This window comes from Manis javanica, chromosome 10, assembly GCF_040802235.1.
Source record: "Manis javanica isolate MJ-LG chromosome 10, MJ_LKY, whole genome shotgun sequence".
In the NCBI taxonomy this organism is placed as follows: domain Eukaryota; kingdom Metazoa; phylum Chordata; class Mammalia; order Pholidota; family Manidae; genus Manis; species Manis javanica.
This window is the reverse complement of record NC_133165.1, coordinates 51,124,823-51,142,781: the sequence shown is the minus strand read 5'-3', so window position 1 is coordinate 51,142,781 and position 17,959 is coordinate 51,124,823. Positions and strand designations below refer to the sequence as shown.

General features: G+C 41.7%; 1 protein-coding gene across 4 annotated transcripts in view; it reads right to left on the bottom strand.

Annotated features, from left to right (window-relative positions):
• Positions 1-1,231: 1,231 nt before the first annotated feature.
• Positions 1,232-17,959, bottom strand: part of USP31 (ubiquitin specific peptidase 31) — a 109,572-nt gene continuing 92,844 nt past the window's right edge. For 2 of the 4 annotated variants that reach the window (XM_036992350.2, XM_036992352.2), the window contains 3 exons: positions 13,221-13,379; positions 11,505-11,657; positions 1,232-9,409 (listed from right to left, as the gene is read on the bottom strand). In XM_036992350.2, the coding sequence (XP_036848245.1) occupies positions 7,839-9,409; positions 11,505-11,657; positions 13,221-13,379 (1,883 nt within the window). In that variant the 3' untranslated portion in view covers positions 1,232-7,838. Of the gene's footprint in view, positions 9,410-10,637; positions 10,747-11,504; positions 11,658-13,220; positions 13,380-17,959 lie in introns of all 4 variants that reach the window. The other 2 variants (XR_012122261.1, XM_036992351.2) reach the window with 2 other exon arrangements.

Genomic DNA, 17,959 nt, shown 5'->3' with positions numbered 1-17,959 from the left:
CTAGCAGATGACCAGAGTGCAGATACCTGTGACACAGGATAGGGCTGCAAAAAGGACAACTACATCTATCTGGGGAAGAGAAAGGGCATGTTGGGGGTCGGGGACAGACTTCAAGCCACATCCTGTGGAGTTACAGTGGCCTAGAACCACTCACCGGGCACAGATGGTCCAGGACGAGGGGCTTTATCATGCATTTGCTTTCTCCAGGGAGATAACAGGGGGAAGTGTGCAGGGAAATACTGATGACTCAAATATTACCTTCCAAATTCTACGGAGACATACAAAATGACCCTTAAATATTTGCCTAACTATTAAATCTGTATTTTATGACATGCACACGCTTTCAGGCATAATGAAACCTCTTGAATAATCAGTGTGTGACACAGTTAAATTCTTTATAGAACCTAAAGCAATTTCACCATTTAAAATCAGAGGTTTGTAAGTGCAATATCTTGGGTCTTATAGCATGTGGTTCACACTTGTTGGTTAGGAACAGTATCCCTCTCCAGTCTTAACCATAATGCAGTACTTTAGGAAGCAAGCTCTGCTCTATCACCTGCACTTAATTTCTAGGAAAAATGGTGGCTTGTGGTATTCACCTAAAGTGAAACCCCTCTAACACACTGATAATACACTCAACTCATGCTGAATAAGTACTTTGACAGAGAGACTAAGAAAATGCACACTGGGCTTTTAAAATCATTTGTTAATGGTGATCTCTAGTGCCCCCAAGTGGTCATAAGGGATGTGACACCTTCAATAGGGAATCCTGTCCTGAAGGGCGGTAGACTGTGGGAAAAATACTGCCAGAACAAAATGGTTAAAAACAAAGAGAGTACCCAGAAAAGAATGGTTCCTTTTATACTATTTCTTCCACAAAGTTTGGTAGACTAGAGAAAAAATATGAAACATTGAAAGTCCGCTGGAATTGAGTCAGAATGGGAGTTCTCCAGTTCCATAGCCCATTGCCTCTTGGAGAAAATGGGAATAATTATTCTGATTATGAAAATTAAATAAGCATGGATGTGATCTTTTTAAAAATTTCACACATAGAATATCTGTATGCGTCCTTCTATAACTTTTCTTTGTCATTTAACACTAGCATTTTAAAGCATTTTGTACAGATCGGTGTAGTACAAATACAACTTCTGTTTAATTTCCAAGGTTTGTCAACACTAAGAAGGTACAGGTTGGCAAGGAGGAGAAAGAGGAATATAGCTTGAAGAGGGCATCATGTAATAAATTTATTATATTTTGTTACAATTTTCACTTTCCTCTTAATTCCAACTGTATATACTATATAACCAACTGCGGTTCCAGAAATAAAATGTTTTAAACATAAAAATATAAATTCTGCTTCTTAAAAGTGCATACACCTTGAATAATAAAACATACAAATAAATAACAGAAGTCAGTGATACATCTCATGCACTTGATCTAAAATAATTTAAAACGTACGACACACCTTTTTTCCAGCCTCAAGGAAAGACATCCTGCCTTCCATTACTACTGTATAACTAAGAAAATTATACAGAAATCACTATGAAATGGTGCATGAACAATACCAAAGCATTTTGTGTACAGTGATACGACACACAGCTATTAAGACAGCTATAGAAATTCCAGTGTAAAAACTGAGGCATTCAGTCAGAGTACTTTTGTAATGGGGCTGGAAATTCAATCTTAACCAGTGGTGAGAGGCACAGTTGGTGAGCAAGCCTATAGGGAACATAAATGCATATCTGAAAGGCCTACAAAAGAGAACTTCAGCTTCAGAAATAACCTGTCTCCCTGTTTGGTATAATGACACCACACCATTTAAAATAGCACCTAGGAAGTTTCATATTGCATTTTCACCATTCTCACAGGTAACCCTGCTTTGAGTGGCCTTTCTAAAAAGCATTTTCCAATTTGGATTTTTACTTATTATCTTTATACCATGAAATGTTGAAAACCCCAGGTAAAAATGTGTTTCCTTTTTTTTGTAGGCAACATAATGCTCAACAGGATGAAACCACCTGAGCAGAACAGATTATTTTGAAGATGTAGTGCATTCAGCTCACCACAGATTAAAACTAAATTTCATTTGCCTCCATAGCTAACACACTGCCAAATTTGGGGGTATTATTTGGTATTTTTAAATTACATTAAAAAAATGTCAAAAAGGGTTACAAAAAAAAAAAGACTCCAAATGAAATGCTTCACGCTCATTTTTAAACTAAAAATTATTCCTGAAACTACATTCAGGCTAAGTAGAGAATGAGCTAAATAGGAAATTCAGTGGCAGCCTGGGGCTTGCTATTGTAATTACTACAGAGGCAGTCCTCTATCAAAATCAGGGACAGGTTTTCCAAGGCCCAAGAAGGCTTTACTTCAGCATTTTCTAACTCAGGGTGACTTCCCTACTGCCCCATGAGTCTTGCCCCACAATGACACCCAGGGAAAGGCTCTGGGTAGGGTGCACACTTGTGGGGCACTCTGCCTGCACCTGCAAACTGAAGGCCACAGAATCCCACCAGACTGGGAAGTGCTGGGCCACACACAAAATGCTCCAAGCTCCCAATTGGGCCTCAAATCAGAAAGTGCCCCCAACCCCTTACTTCAAACAAGAGGCTGATATCAGTAGTTCCCAATCTATTTTTTGTCTTTCCTCTCCAGCATAACAGGGGAAACTGAGTCCCTCCTAATATTCACCCGGGAGTGAGTCTCACTATAGTTCTCTGCAAGAGGAGGGAGCCTATCACAGTGATTCTCAATTCTGACTGCAAATTGGAAACACCAAGAAGCTTTAAAACATACAGCAATTCCTGGGACCCACCTCTACATTACTTAGACCTAAAGCTTGGAAGTGAGACCCAGGCATTTTTACAAGTCCCCTGGATGGCTCCAGTGAACACTGAGTCTGAGAATCTGAGCCAAGTCACTCCAAAGATGCTCCACATCTGGGGAGAGTACGAGTGTGTGATTTCAAATAGCCTCCCAAGTCAGCTATGGATCTCCCTTCTCCCTATAATTGGGGAACACCTGCTTTTAATGAATATGTAACCGATCTAGAACCTCATCCACTGCACAACTTTATCACAAATGCCACGGGCTTAGTCTTCTTGTGACCACTGGTTGGGAAGCTCCAAAAACTAAAACAGCTCTGTCTTTACAAAAGCATTGTGAAATTGTTAGCACTATTAGAAGCCACATTTTCTCCTTGTGACCATGATAGAACCCTATAAGATATAAAAAAATTAAATATAGAAAATGGCAGGTTATTTTTAGAACAACATACTTTAGGAAAGTCTTCAAGCTAAATACAGTGTATAAACCAGTGTGTGTTCAACATATCCAATTCTACTCCTGCTTGCAAAATATTATTTTACACACAATCTTGCCAATGATTTTAAAAAATCAGCAGAGAAACATGTGCAAAGCAAATCAAGAACTCACATTTATGCTCCTCTATACTGATGATTAAGCCATGTTTAAAAAATACAGATCCAAAAATAGAGCTCCATAATTTAAGGGTTGCCTTGTTTTTTGTTTTTGTTTTTTTCAATTTACATTTAGTGTAGTCTGTATTTATTAGTTGTTTGCATAGGTAATAAGAGCATGCTTTCTGGGTCAGATGAAGGCCATGCAAAATTATTTTCATTACTTGGGGAAAAAATTACTGGTCATGCTCCAAATGCAGTTGCAAAACAAACACCATGGGAGTTGATCAAAAGGTAGTGTGAAATACTGAGTGTTCATGTAAATAAAAGGATTTCTCCCCAAACTATTAAGTCAGATTTAGCAAGAATGGATCCTTTGTGAAATTAAAGACAGCCTGCACAGTAACAGCTACTTTTTGTGTTTATGATATAGGCACTGGTCAGAAAATTTTGCTCTCCTCAATTCCAAATAATGCAAGTTCAACACACCTCACAGAATATGTTTTATTGAAACTGTGCTTATGATTTGCACACTCCCTCAAAGGTCCAACCCAGAAACACTAATTATCTTTGCATCCAGTAATTATAATAATCTACACAGGAAACAATAATTTCATTTGTTCAGTAATTTGTTAAGAGTGAAATGTAACATCAGATGTCAATCTCCTTTTAAAAACATGTTTATTTGAAATAATGAGCTTTGTTCACAAGCTCTTCTCTGCTCCATTTTGCCTCATGTCTGTCACTACTGTTTCCTTTACATACTGTTCCTATTTTTTTATGATAGTTATTTTAGAGGGCTGACAATTTTTCTTCCCACCTCCCCCCAAAATCCCCACATCCATCTCATATAAACGTACAAGACCAAATTGTAATGAAAAGTGACTTTGTGATGGATTTTCAACCCCTAAGTAGTAGAGAGACATAAGTCTGAAAAAAGTGGACATAAGAGTAAAATGTTTCCAGAGATGAGGAAGGGCACTTTTGGTTTTCAGAACAGACCAGACTTGCTGAAGAGGACCACAAGCATTAGCCAAGTCGCCAGGATCCAGCTGATCTTTTTGTTCAGAAGGACTGCCACTCCGTTTAGGTCATCACCAGCACCCCTGGTTCATGCACTGTGCTCCCAGGGCTCCTCAGCCACAGCAAATTCCTGAAGCTTTCAGCTCACCTTTGCAAGCAAAGCAGGCCCTCAACAAATGTTTGCAGAAGGAATGATGAAAGAACAGTCACAAAAGAGTCTAAGGCAGCCTCACAGGCAATTACAGTAATTTATCGTACCACAAATATCCCCATGTCCATTTCTATTGGTCCAGCATAGTTACTACTTTCAGTTAGGCTGCTTTTAGGATGAGAAAATAAAAAAGGGGTGGGAGATGGTCATGAGATGACATGAGCTTAACAGTTTCTTTGTGCTTCCACATTATACAAGGGATTACAAAGGCAAGGTATAGGCCTGTGTTTAGGAATGATATAGCCTCTGTGCACTGGCAGTTTTCAGGAAAAGAACTAAGAATAAGAAGTATTTAAAAAGTAAACAAACATTATAGATGCACACCACTGTTGGTGATTACTTTGTGCCCCAGAGAATGACAGCTCTAATCAGACCCACCTGGCTGTCAACCAGAAACCCAGGCCTACCATCCTTAGCAGATGATTTTTAGCCCCAAAACACATATATGCTCATTATGCCAAACATCACCAGGAAACAAAGAAAATACAAAACAAACACCAGTCCCAAACCCTACCAATGAACTGAGTTGAACCAAGTAATAATTTCCCCACAAGGTACTTCATACCTTAATGAACACCTTCAATCTTTTCAGCAAAATATCCTTTTCTAGTGGCTTAACAGTTGTACCTAGTAGTTAGAGATGTAATATTCACTGTTTACCAAGCATGGAAATATAATAGCTTAAAGATACCTAGAAATGCCATAATACTTCATGATTCTTTCTTCCATTTAAATCTGTATGAAGGACTAAGCTCCACAAACATAATTCATATATAATGAAATTTTATTTCTATATCCCATGAAAAATTAAAGGAGTTTGTAGAGTTCTGGGGTTTTTTTAAGGACACCAAATGTAATGGAATATCTGTCTCTGGAGGACTCAATAATAAAAATATTTACCACTGTGAAAATTAAAATAGTTTCTATTAATGTTTAACTGATTACAGCCCCCCAAAAGATTAAAACAGTTTGTGCAAACTACAATTCTAAGACTATTTCAGAGCTTCAAATAGAACATTTCAAATGAGATTTACCTATTAAAGACATATGAGAGGTTCAAATCAGACAAAAATCCAATTCCTGATATTGACCATCCCATATGTGTTGCATCTTTTTCAGGAAAGAAAAGTGACAGAGGAAACCTAGCGGTGCTAAACACCCATCAGGCTGCCAATGTGCCATTGGAAGCAATAGTAATATCACGAAGGCTGCTGGTCATCAGCAGGTGTACTACAGCAGGGGCAAGCCACAGTGTTTTGAGAAACCACAGATACCTGTACAGTGGGACAAGGACAGCCTAGTGAAGGCACAAGTACAGGACTGAGTGCAATGGGCAACAGGCTCATGTTGAATGAATTTCATACAGCACTACAGTAACTTTCACAAGGCTGAACACGTAAGTCTTAAACATTGCAAGAGCCTAAAATTCCAGCTATCCTCAACATAAATGGGCTCCAAACTTGCAAGTTACTGCTATTGCTCAGATCAGCAGCAAAATAAAGTTAACTAACCCACCGGAAACATTTCCCAAGTATTGACAGGAATAAAAAGAAAACTGAAAAGGCAGTGCAGAATTCACAGCTATGTATGGGTATGTTCTAGTCACTTCACACACAGCAATACTGAAAAGGGGGTGGTAAGTGGATCTGTGCACCAAGAGTTCAGGAAGAACTTGAAAAGTCTATGTTTAAAAAAAGAAAAAAAAAGTTAGTATTTAAAAACACATAAACCTAGCATGCTATATTTCATGGCAAAGTGACAAATGCTATGCAAAGAGAATCAGGACCCTGACACTCTTGGCTTAATTTAAAAAAAGAAAAATAGAGAAAAAAAGCTAAAAATTGCTAGGATACCTCCAAAAAGCTTACAAAACTATCTATCTTGCTTACCTGTGAAAATTTAAGAGGTTCCTCAAAACAAGAAATACAATTTGCACTGACAATGCCAGGCGGAACATGCTCTGATCCTGCTTGTGAGTTCTTGGATAAGAGATTACATTTTTATGCACAAAGAAGAATAAATGAGTTACTGAACAGCAGACGGGCAGGAGCAGAGCATACATGTAATACTTTGTGTCACACATTGCTTCAACATAACATCACTGACTTTTGGCATTAGGCAGCTTCTTTCCTCTCCAAGATGAGGAAATATGGATATGCACACACGGGGCGGCATGGAGCACTCAACTTCTAACAGAAAAAAGTAACACCAGAGAAGGAAAATGGTACAGATTTATGTATCCAATTTAGAATCCATTTTTTTCCCAGGAATCTTTCAAAGATATTAACTGCTCTACTGTATTTCAAGATACAATGGCCTTTGCTAGAAAATTTAAAAGGAAAAAAATATAACTACCAGTGACTGGCTTTCTGGCTATCCAATTTGCCACCTCTTAGGATATATCGCAAGACTCAAGACAGCTTAAGATACACACATCTTTGCAGATATGAAGGTTGTGAAATACTACATGTCTACCTCTAAAAACTTCTGTGGCAGTAGGAAAAATGACAGCCACCCCTAGGCCACCTTCTCTTTAATCCTTTTACTGATGTGCATCCATTCTAGACTAGCTGAGTATATACCTGAGAAAAATTAGTGTTAAAATATTGCCCTTTACAAAGACTGATGGATGGGGCCAAAGTGCAGAAAGCAAGTTTTCTCTCAGTTTGTTTCACTGTTAGTGTCACAGTTTTTAGAGCTCCTGATGCCACACGACAATCAGCTGTGAGGACAAATCCTGCTCAGATGAAACCCAAGTCAAATAATTTATCCTTCTACAGCACACACTCATGAGAGCTTAACTGGTTCACAGGTTTCAAAACCCTAGTGTCCAAAGAAAAAGTCATTAGAGTTCTCTAGTAAGAAATATGTATAACTGCTAAAGAGACAATCCAGGGTATTGTCTACGATTATTCCAGTTAGCTTGGTATCAATGCTTTGCCTATGGCTGTTATTTGGTTCAATGGCAGAGTAAGGCGACGCTTTTAACAATTTGCAGTTGAATTGTATACACACACACACACACACACGTATGCACACGCACACACACACGCACACACACACACATATCAGGCACAGTACCCAAAAGATACAAAACAAAAGCATAGAGGGCATTGGTGGGAGAGAAGGGATTCTAAATAAGTTAACACCTTTACAGATAAAACACTTGGACTGCAGAAATATCACTGAGGTTTTTGAGAAGGCCGTGCAGAGGTTTGCATGCTAGAAGATAACTTTTTTGAGGATTTCTCAGCAGACTGCCTGACACCAGGAGACAAGGGAGCTCCAGAGTCTAGCTGGGAAGACTTGGATTTGCGAGCAGACAGTAGAGAATGTTTAGCAGAAGAAGGGTCCTTGGAGACAAGCTGCTCCTTCCCAGCTGCATTTGCATTTGACTGCTGGGCACCAGGAGGCTGGTATCCTTTCTCTGCCTTGTCATCCACAGCACTCTTACAGGCCGACTTGACAGAGCTCCCGCCGGCCTTCTTGGAGAGCAAGGCTGTCTTGCCAAGATCAGTTGACCTCCGAGTTTCCTTCTGTCTCAACGCTGACTTGAAGAAGGACAGCCCCTTGTCCTCCGACTTGCTGTCCCTCTTCAGACCAGCCTTTATGCTAGTGTTGGGGGACCGCAGGCTGGCCATGGAGGAGCTCCTGACATGTTTTCCATCCCCTCGGCCCTCCGCCGCCCGGGCCTGGCTCACCCGAGGGGAGTTGGGTTTGGAGCTCGAGGTGACACTGGCTCTGTCAGAAGCCAGGCTTTGTCTGGAGCCCTCTCTACTTAAGCTCCTGTCTGAAGTCCTGCTCTTCCCAGGAGGGAAGGGGCCCCTCGTGGCAGGGCCTGAGGCTTTCCTGGCAGACATGGAGGAAGCAGTGTAAGCAAGGGAAGAAGCTGACTTCTGCTTCTGGGGCAAAGGAGACAACAGGGAGTCCTGGGATTTGGGGGAGGACTCCTTCTTGGGTTGGGCAGGGGTAGGGGAGGAATGCCGTCCACTGGCTCTGGAAGAAGAATCTGCTTTGTTTCGAGAGCGGGACGGCTTTACAGAAACTTTTACAGGAACGGGAGAAGAAGGGGATGTACTTGAAAGAGATGATTCCTGGCTTGCCAAGACCGGCCTCCCTTTCCGCATGCTTCTATCTGGGTCAAAAGTGCCTTTGGAGCCAGGAGATCTCTTGGTTGTGCTCTCTGGTTTCTTCAAGAGGGAGCTGGGGTGGTTTGAGAGTTTCACTTCTTTGACTGGAGAGCTGTCGACAGAATCACTCTGGTCCACATAAGCAATCTGGTTATTGTTATCAAATGGATCAGAGATAGGCGGCAAGTGATCCCCTTGTGCTGAGTTTTTGCTCTGTTTATCTACAACAGTGGAGCTCAATGTGCGGGTCTCTGATTCATCTCTGAATGCACCTTCCATGACAGCCAGAGGGGCCCGACCCACAGCCCTGTGCTCACGTCGACTGTGACTATCACTTGGTTCCTGGTAACTGCTGGAAAGGTTCCTCAAGCTACCAAAACAAGAGATGGACACCTTGTCATCAACTGCCTCCCCGATCTTCTCCAAGGTGGAGGCAGAGGTGTGAATTGGTGAGTCCCCTGAGAACCGGGAAGGAGAATTGGAGCGCATCTGCAGCTTAGCAGACAGGGACCAAGAAGGTCTAATACAATTTTCATTAACGGCCAAAGGGCTGGTGACAGAAGATCTGGATGACAAGCTCTGACGCTGGACACTCCTCACAAATGGTCGAGTTGAGAAACCTCCTGGATGCAGTAAAGAGAACACTGTTAAGCTCAACCGACAAAATATCTCAGTAACACAGTAAGATACTGGAAGATGGAAGTAAGACAAGCTTCATGCAACGATAGGCATGTGGCCTCAGAGCCCACACATCTGGGTTCAGGAAGTAGCCATGTGACTTCAGCTTTCCTGAGTCCAGCTCCTTATTTATAAAATAGGGGCATTCTAACTCAGGGACCAGCAAACTACTTTCTTGCTCTCTATCAGGGATCAAGACTCTTCCTGTAAAGGCCCACACAGTCAATATTTTAGGATTTGAAGGCCAGCTAGCTATTCAACTCTGCCATGGTAGCATTAAAGCAACCATGAATGACACAACAAATGGGTATGGCTACGTTCCAATACAACCTTATCTCCAAGTAAAGGGAGGGGCTACAGTTGGCCAGTAGGCCCTAGTTTGTTGACCCCTAACTTACAGGGCTACTCTGACAATTAAATAAAACCTTCAAATTCCTGTGCCCTAGCAAGGCACATGGCATTCCACAGATGCTCAATAAATGTAAGCTACTAATACAGCTGTGTCATCTTACTGACACCTGGGGCTCACAGAGGTGAAGTCCTTACCCAAGATTGAACAAATAATTAGAGGCAAAGCTAGTACAAGAACCACCCTACCACCACCCCCATCAATACCACATGTAGGCTGGCCTGTTGTTATTGACTATAAAAGCAGATCAGTGGAAAGAAACAGATGATACACTCCCATCCTGAATGACTTAAAACTTCCAAAGAAAATATTCATAATTAGAACAATATACTCATTTTAAGTGACTTAAAACTTCCAAAGAAAATATTCATAATTAAAAGCTACACATAACTGACACTGCAGCTGTGGTATTTACAAAACTCTATCTAGATAAGATCCTGAGAGAGGCTCTGTTCTGTGGACACCACCCAGCATCCCTGTACGATGATGAGGCTTACAAGGATATTGATTTCACCAACCACACTTTCAGAAAAGAATGGAGACAAACCACAACCAGGCTTATTGTTAGAATGCCAGTGAATTCTAAGTTTAAAGGCGGCACTGAAAATAACCTTCACCTAAAAAAGCATCAAGATTCACTCATCAGTTTCTCATAAAAAGTCAGGAGCTTAGCGATCACAGCTCAATACTCTTATTTTACAAAATAAAGAAGCAACAAGCCAGAAAAGGTGGCAAAGCTGCAACCACGACACACATCTCCTAACCTGGCTTTCTTCTTCCAACTGCCTGCTTTTCCCTCCACCTCACGTTCTCACAGTTATCCATGACCATCAGCAGGTTACAGTGATGGAAAGGCTGGCTGCAGAATGAGACCTATTGGAAGATGAGTCACCACCCTCATTACAGAAGCTGAGCTCACTCGCCCCTCCTTCCAGCTCTCAGCACTTTGCCTGCCTGATCCGCCCCACACCACCTGGGGTCCCTGTTAGAGCTCAGAACTCTGCTGCCATCACTCAGCCACTAAGTGAGCTTAAAAAAAACAAAACAAAACAGAGTTCAGTTTGTATCAAATTTTCCAGGTTTTTGTACTGTGACTATCTTCAGAATTCCTAAAATCTACCTTTATGCAGGGGCAACAGTTTTTATTCTAGATGTTTCTGAAGTTAAAAAATACTACAAATTCCTCTATGGAAAACAGTGTGGTACAAAGGCGAGAAGCTCAGAGAGTGGGGAGCCCCCCATCGAGCCCAGCACAGTGACTCCTCACCAGGTGGCCCTGGGCAAACCCATCCTCCCTAAGTCCCCTTACAGCTCTTTCGAGGATTTCAAAAAGCACTTTGGAATAAGCATATACCTTATTGTACAGATTTAAAGTTAAAGCTCCAGCATCCACACTAGACCTCACACGTGGAAAATAATGAAGTGGAAGGATAAAGTCCTGGGTCCCAGGGGAAAAGGCAATGACACACATGAGTTGTTACTGGTGACAGCAGCTACAGCCAAGCAGCCCCACTCTCTGTGACCCTTGCACCTTCTCCCACTATCTGACTATCTGCTCAGGACTTAGAGGGACCCTATGCTGAGTCCATGAGTTGCCATTGTGGAAACTGGTCACCAAAACCTATACCCACCATCATCTTCGCTCCTTTCCCCGGTCATCTCCACGGACTCAGACAGCGAGGCCAGGGAGGTGCGTCTGGAGGAAGCTGCAGAGGTTACGCTGGCTTGCTTGCTCCCTGGGAGCCGGCTGACCCAGTGTTCACACAAGGAAGAACTTGTGGAGCCTGCAGAAGAGGAAGCAGCTGCTGAGGTCAGGCCAGAGCTCCGGGCCAGCCTGTGGGGCACACACCCTCACGACAGTGTGTGCCAGGGGTAGCTAATGCCCTCATTGCCGGGTGAGCATGAACTCTCAGGCCCCCACTGTGCCTTCTAGTGTCCTGTTAAGATGCAATGAAGAGGGGCAGATTCCCACACACATGTGTGATGATGAGATGCAAGTACAGGGATAGATACTTCATAGTGCAAAGTCCAAGTCTTAAGTGCTGGCAACAGAATGAAATACAGGCAATGGTTCATATAATCATTCACTCTACAAAGACTTATGAAGCACCTACATGTTAGACGTTGTTCAAAGCACTGTTTAAAGCACAAGCAGTGAGATTTCTGACACAGAGAAAAGACAGTGGCAGTACACTGTTACTTTCTTAGCCTGTTCTGTGGAATTTTTAAATCATTTATATAGTATTAATGTACAAACACACACATACAAGAATGTAAGTCAATCTATCCTGCCCATTCCAAGGAAGCCCTTACATATAACCAGAGCAACAGAAATGGCTCTTGAAATTGAGAACATTTCTCAGGTAGGCCTCAAGAGGGTGTAAGTTCTGAGCATCTCTCAGACTCTGGAAAGCACTGAGATGAGGCAAGGTAGCACTATAGATATCACTTTCTATTAACTGAGTGACTACAGACAGATGGGTGTACGGGGTGGGGTTTGACACCAGTGGCAGGTCACTTTGTTTCAGCAATGCTTCCTTTTAGCAGCTTGAAACTTCGGCTTCACAAGCTTCAAGGGGAGTGGGAACTAACATTCCCTAACCTGATCACAGGTTACCAAGTCCTGTCCCAGCACATCTCTTATACTCTGCATTAATAAGCATGTATCACCTTGTTCGGATTGTATGTGGCTGCATCCATGCTGTGTGTGGGTACTGATTCCTGTATTTATTAAACGCAGCAGACCAGATCCCATTAGGCTAAGCCCAATCCATCTAACATAACATCTCATATTATTATAACCTTCAATCCTTCCCCTAACAGAACAGGCCCATCTCACTGAGAAAAAGAACTCTTTCTAATGGTGCTTTACCCTTTACAAAGGCTGTAATGTACATGCATCTGTGATGCATTCAGTGACCCCATGAGGTAGGTATTATTACACCCATATCACAGATGGTAAGTATGTATCTAGGATGGGATGTGGTCCAAGATAACCAAACCAAAATGTGGCAAAGACAAGACTTAGTTCTATTCCCAAATCCCTCATTCCCTCTGCTTTTAGAGGAGCATGCCATGCTGTTTTTTAGTTCACTGACTCCACGAGGAAACACCACGACTTCCACGCTGGGTTCTACTCCACCACCCTATGAACTCCTAGTTCATAGCTGTGCACACATTCCACCCTCATTCCCCAACTGCAGTCATTTTGGTCTTATTAAATGCTAACACAAGAATTTATAAGCAAATGGACAGAATCATCATGAGACCTTATGGAGAAAGTCTCTGGACCTTTAATGTAATCTTCTACTCTAGAAAAAACCGCCCAGAAATAGAATTGGCCTTACCTGCCACCGAGCTGTTGGCCGACCACGACGGGATAGCGGTCCGCCGCTGGTAGAACAGGATGTAGGCTGTCTGTGTGCAGATCTCGTCTTCCGACAGCTGCTGCACCTCGCTGTCATCGAAGCAGTACCACAGACCATCCACAGAGTTCTTACAGTAGGCTGCCAAAGAGAGCCCACCGTCAGGACAAGGGCTGTGCCCCAGCTGCTCCACTCCACCCAGACACCATTTCTTTGGCTCACAGAATTATTTCAAGTGACTTTTTTAAAGGCTGCACATAGTAACACAGAAAGAGGCAAAAAAATCCAAATTCCCTATCACACTCACACAATGTGTTTCAAGAAATTCCCAGCTATTCCAAATGGACAAAATTCTATTTAATCTTAGAAAGCACAATATATGTATTCATTTAAACCAGCGGGTCTCAACCAGAGACAATTTTGCCTCCTGGGGGCAATGGATGGATACATTTTTGATTGACCCAACTTGGGGGGAGGGTGCTGCTAGCATCTGGTGGGTAGAGACCAGGGAGATGCTGCTCAAGTGCCTACAGTGCCTAGGATGGCCCCACGACTCAGAGTTAACCAGCCAAATCTTCAACAGTGCCAGGCTTGAGAAACCCCTATTTAAGCATGTTGTAATATTTTAGTATAGAACTAGAAATATTAAGAATAGCAGCAACTAGTATTTGTCTAGCACTTACTATGTGCTGAGCATCTCATTTAATCCAACGAGATTTTTTCTATTAGTATTCCCATTTTACAGGGGCTCAAAGAGATTAACTAGCTTGCCAAGTCATGTAGCTGGTGAAGGACAGGCCCCAACTCATTTCAGGCTTACCTAGTCTCTGGGCTTGCACCTAACCTCTACCCTACCCTGCTTCCCTCAGGAGTAGCGCAAACAATGCCCCATGAAGTCTGCTGGCAAGGCAAATCGAGCACCTGAGCTCATGAATGCATGCCCTGAGACAGAAATAAAGAGCACTCAAGCACCAGCAAGAACAGACAAGAACTTGGTGTTTGTGAAGCTGTATCATCCTGTAAGGGTGTATGAATGGTATAAGCTCAATCCAGAGGGGTGCATTCTTATTATACTTTTTAAAAATACCCACATTTTTCAGGTGAGACTAAATAAGTGCTAGAATATTTAGCTGAACACTGGAACAGGTTTAGTTATGGTCCCAGGGGCAGGACTCATAAGGTCCTGAGAGGAACCAGGAGCGACTCCCTAGATAACCACAACCACATCTGCAAGCACGGAACTCCAAGAGATGAAAGGGACCCAGGCGAGGAAGGGCTACATGAGTCAGGTCCCCAAAAAGGAGAGCAGAGTAAGATCTATGATTGCAGGGCAGGAAGTCATTTACAGCCCTGGACGCACTAGAACCAGAAGGAGAGGGAAATGGAGACATAAGCAGCAAACGGCTCTAGTAAAACAGTAATTGTTTGCTCAGTGGTGTCAGGTCAGGCTTGAAGGATAAACGACCCAGTTAGTGAGGTGTCTGCTGTTCTGGAGCGGGAGTGGGGTGGGAGTAAGACTGTAAGGGGAGATCAAGCCCAAGAGAAGCTGACAGTGACAGCGATAGTGACAGCAACGCTAGTTTCAGTCTGTTTCTCTTCAGGATGGTCTGTCTGTTCTCAGTCACAACACGGCAACTAAGGAGCACAGTGACTCAGAGGTTCAATGATGTATTTACAGAACAGTTCTATTTGCTTTTCCTCCTACAAGCATTATTTTCTGGAGTATTTTCTAGACCAAGGCTATTCAAGTTGTTCATGGACTGGTGCTAGACCACAAGATAAGTACAAAACTGAGATAAGCATTTAAAAAAATTTTTTTACAGCTATCTGATGCTGCTGTGATTATTTTTGCTATGTTTTTACAAAATTATTGGTTCATGAAGGACTGGAAATTTTTTAAAAGGTTCTTCATCACAGTTTGAGAAGTACTGTTCTATAATCATACACAAAGTCAGCCATATGCATACCATGTAATTACAGCCAGAACTAGTGCAGAATAAAGAATACATTGAAATAAACTTTCCAAATGAAAACTTAAAAACAAAGCATCTTTAACTCAACAATGTTAAGGTATTTTAAATGTTCTCTAAACTAAGACTCAATGTTTTATATACCAAAAGCAGTGGTATGGTCTAAACACGGGAAAGGGGAAATAATACAAAAAAATATCCCAGCTCCTTCAAGGAACAGGCTCCAATAGGCAGGCACAACCACTTCTGGCTCATTAATGCAGTTGCCAAGTTGGAGTAAAGTTACTTGACTAAGGTCACAGAGCTAGGAAGAGAGGTGTAGCTTCTAACACACTCCTTTCACTGGATTGTACTGCCTCCAAGGTAGTTGTGGGTTTCAAGCATTTGGCAAAGTCTATTCTACATAAAGAGCAACATGATAGGCTAAATTCTAGCACTTATTTTTCTTGACAATTTGTTGCTAAAACTGCATAAAAGCCCTTATTTTCCTGAGAAATGGTATTACAAATGGAAGATGCATTTTTTACCAAACCTGAAGCTGGATGAACACCAACCAGGGATGCTGGCAAAGGTGTTACGACACCAGCTAATCAGTGAAATTATGTTACCTCTAGGTCCCCTCCAGTTCTAAGAGTCCACGAACATACAAAGACTCAGTATCAAAGAGCACAGGTATGCTCTTTGATAAAAATCCAACTAGACAAACATTTATTATATAAGTGGCCCCCAAAAAAACAAAATATTCAATACAAAAAATACACTATCAGAATTTAAATTTGGTTTTAAGCATAATACAAGGTAAAATATATTTGAACATCTAATTAATATAACTTTGTCTTAATATAACTTCTAGAAAAGGCGTCTCTCCTTTTTCTCCTTCAAAGTGCTTCCCATGGCAAGTAGAGGCAATGCACACTGTTTCATGGAAGGTGCACTCGAAGTTGGGATCATTCCTCTCACAAATAACTGTGGCCTACAGCATCTAAATAGTGAAAGAACTTGAACTAAAAAGGCTTCAAGAATAAAAGATTGTTGTATCCAGTTACCTCCCCTGTCCCAGAGAAGTTAAGAGAGCTAAGAGTGCAGGGCTGAGGTGGGGGTCTGACAGGCTCCTTTACTGTGCTGGTGGAAGTCTCCATGCTAAATGCTAAGGCACAGTCTCACATATTTCACAATATCGACTGGCAGAGCCCATCCTCCCCACCTCCCCCTACTTTTATGAATCACTATCACCCTGGGATCTAGCTGGAGGAGTCACTGAACTGATGAAGAAAGTTAAGTCCCTGAGAAATAATGTATGTCAAGTATGTTGAGTGTGAAGGATGCAAAAATCCGAATTCTGGTCACCCATAAAAATGACCCAATTAACAGTGGTCCCCTCACATCAACTCCCATCCACAGAACACATACAGCAATGTCTAAGCAAGAAGCCCCCAAATCTGTACACCTCCCTGATGTTCATGCATGCCCTGAACCTAGTAATTCCTTTTCTGAGGCTCAATCCCAAGAAAATACAGAACTAACTATAGAAAAGGCAAACATACACAAAGATGCTCATCAGTGTTATATTCAAAGTTGAAAACCAGAAACAATATATATATGCTCAATAATGGAGAATGGTCATATAAAATTAGAGTCCTAGCAACAGAATATTCTGTGGTCACTAAAAATAGTGTTAATAAAAAAAAATTAAGCATCAACATCAGAACACTTGTTACAATGCTAACTATGTGACTGGAATGCAGAAATGCACACATACCACTCATACTTCACCTATTCTGCTGCCCTGATTCTGGAGCTTACCGTCTTCCCCATAGGCCCTGAAGTGCAGGCAGCAGGTGATTAAGCCGACAGTCCCTCCTGTCCCTGCAGCATGTTCTCACCACTCTCTCCTCTGGCCCTCTGCTCTACCCACTGTTCACACTTCCACCACACAACCAATTACACTTACTGCTCTTTCATTTTATTTGTACCTATATACCCCCACTTGATTACATTCTTGGAAGATGATGGTTGGAACCTATTCATTTCTGATGTGCCTCTGGCATGATATAGCCCAGGGCAAGCCACACAGGAGGTGATCTGTAAATGTTCACCTAAATAGAACAAACCAGTATAATCTCAACAGTGTAAAATAATGGCCAAAAACGTCTAGAAAAACTCTGGAAAGAAACACCATACATTGAAATGCTACCTACATACAATGGTATGTTATTCAGCCTTAAAAAGGAAGGAAATTCTGACACATGTTACAACATGAGTGAACCTTAAACACATTAGGTTAAATGAAATAAGATACAAAAGGACAAATACTGTATGATTCCACTTATGCAAGGTTCCTAGCATCTTCAAATTCAGAGACAGAAAGGATGGTGGTTTCCAGGGGACAGGGAAGTTATTATTTAATGGATGATGAAGCTTCAACTTGGGAAGATGAAAAACAGTCTGGAGATGGAGAGTGGAGATGGCTGCACAATGATGTGAATATACTTGAAACAGAAAACTTTAATAGTTTAAAGTGGTTAAAATGGTAAATCATGATAAAAAATTTCATCAGTGTTTAAAAATGTTACCAATGGTTATTTTTGAGTGATAAGCCTATGGATGATACTGTTCTTTCTACCTCTATTCTCTAAATTTCATGTGATAAACATAGTTGCTTTTAAAAATGCAAAAGCAAATTTGACTTCAAAAGATCAAGAAAAACCTTTCTAAGTCACTTTAAAGACACTATAATAGTGGTTCACAAAC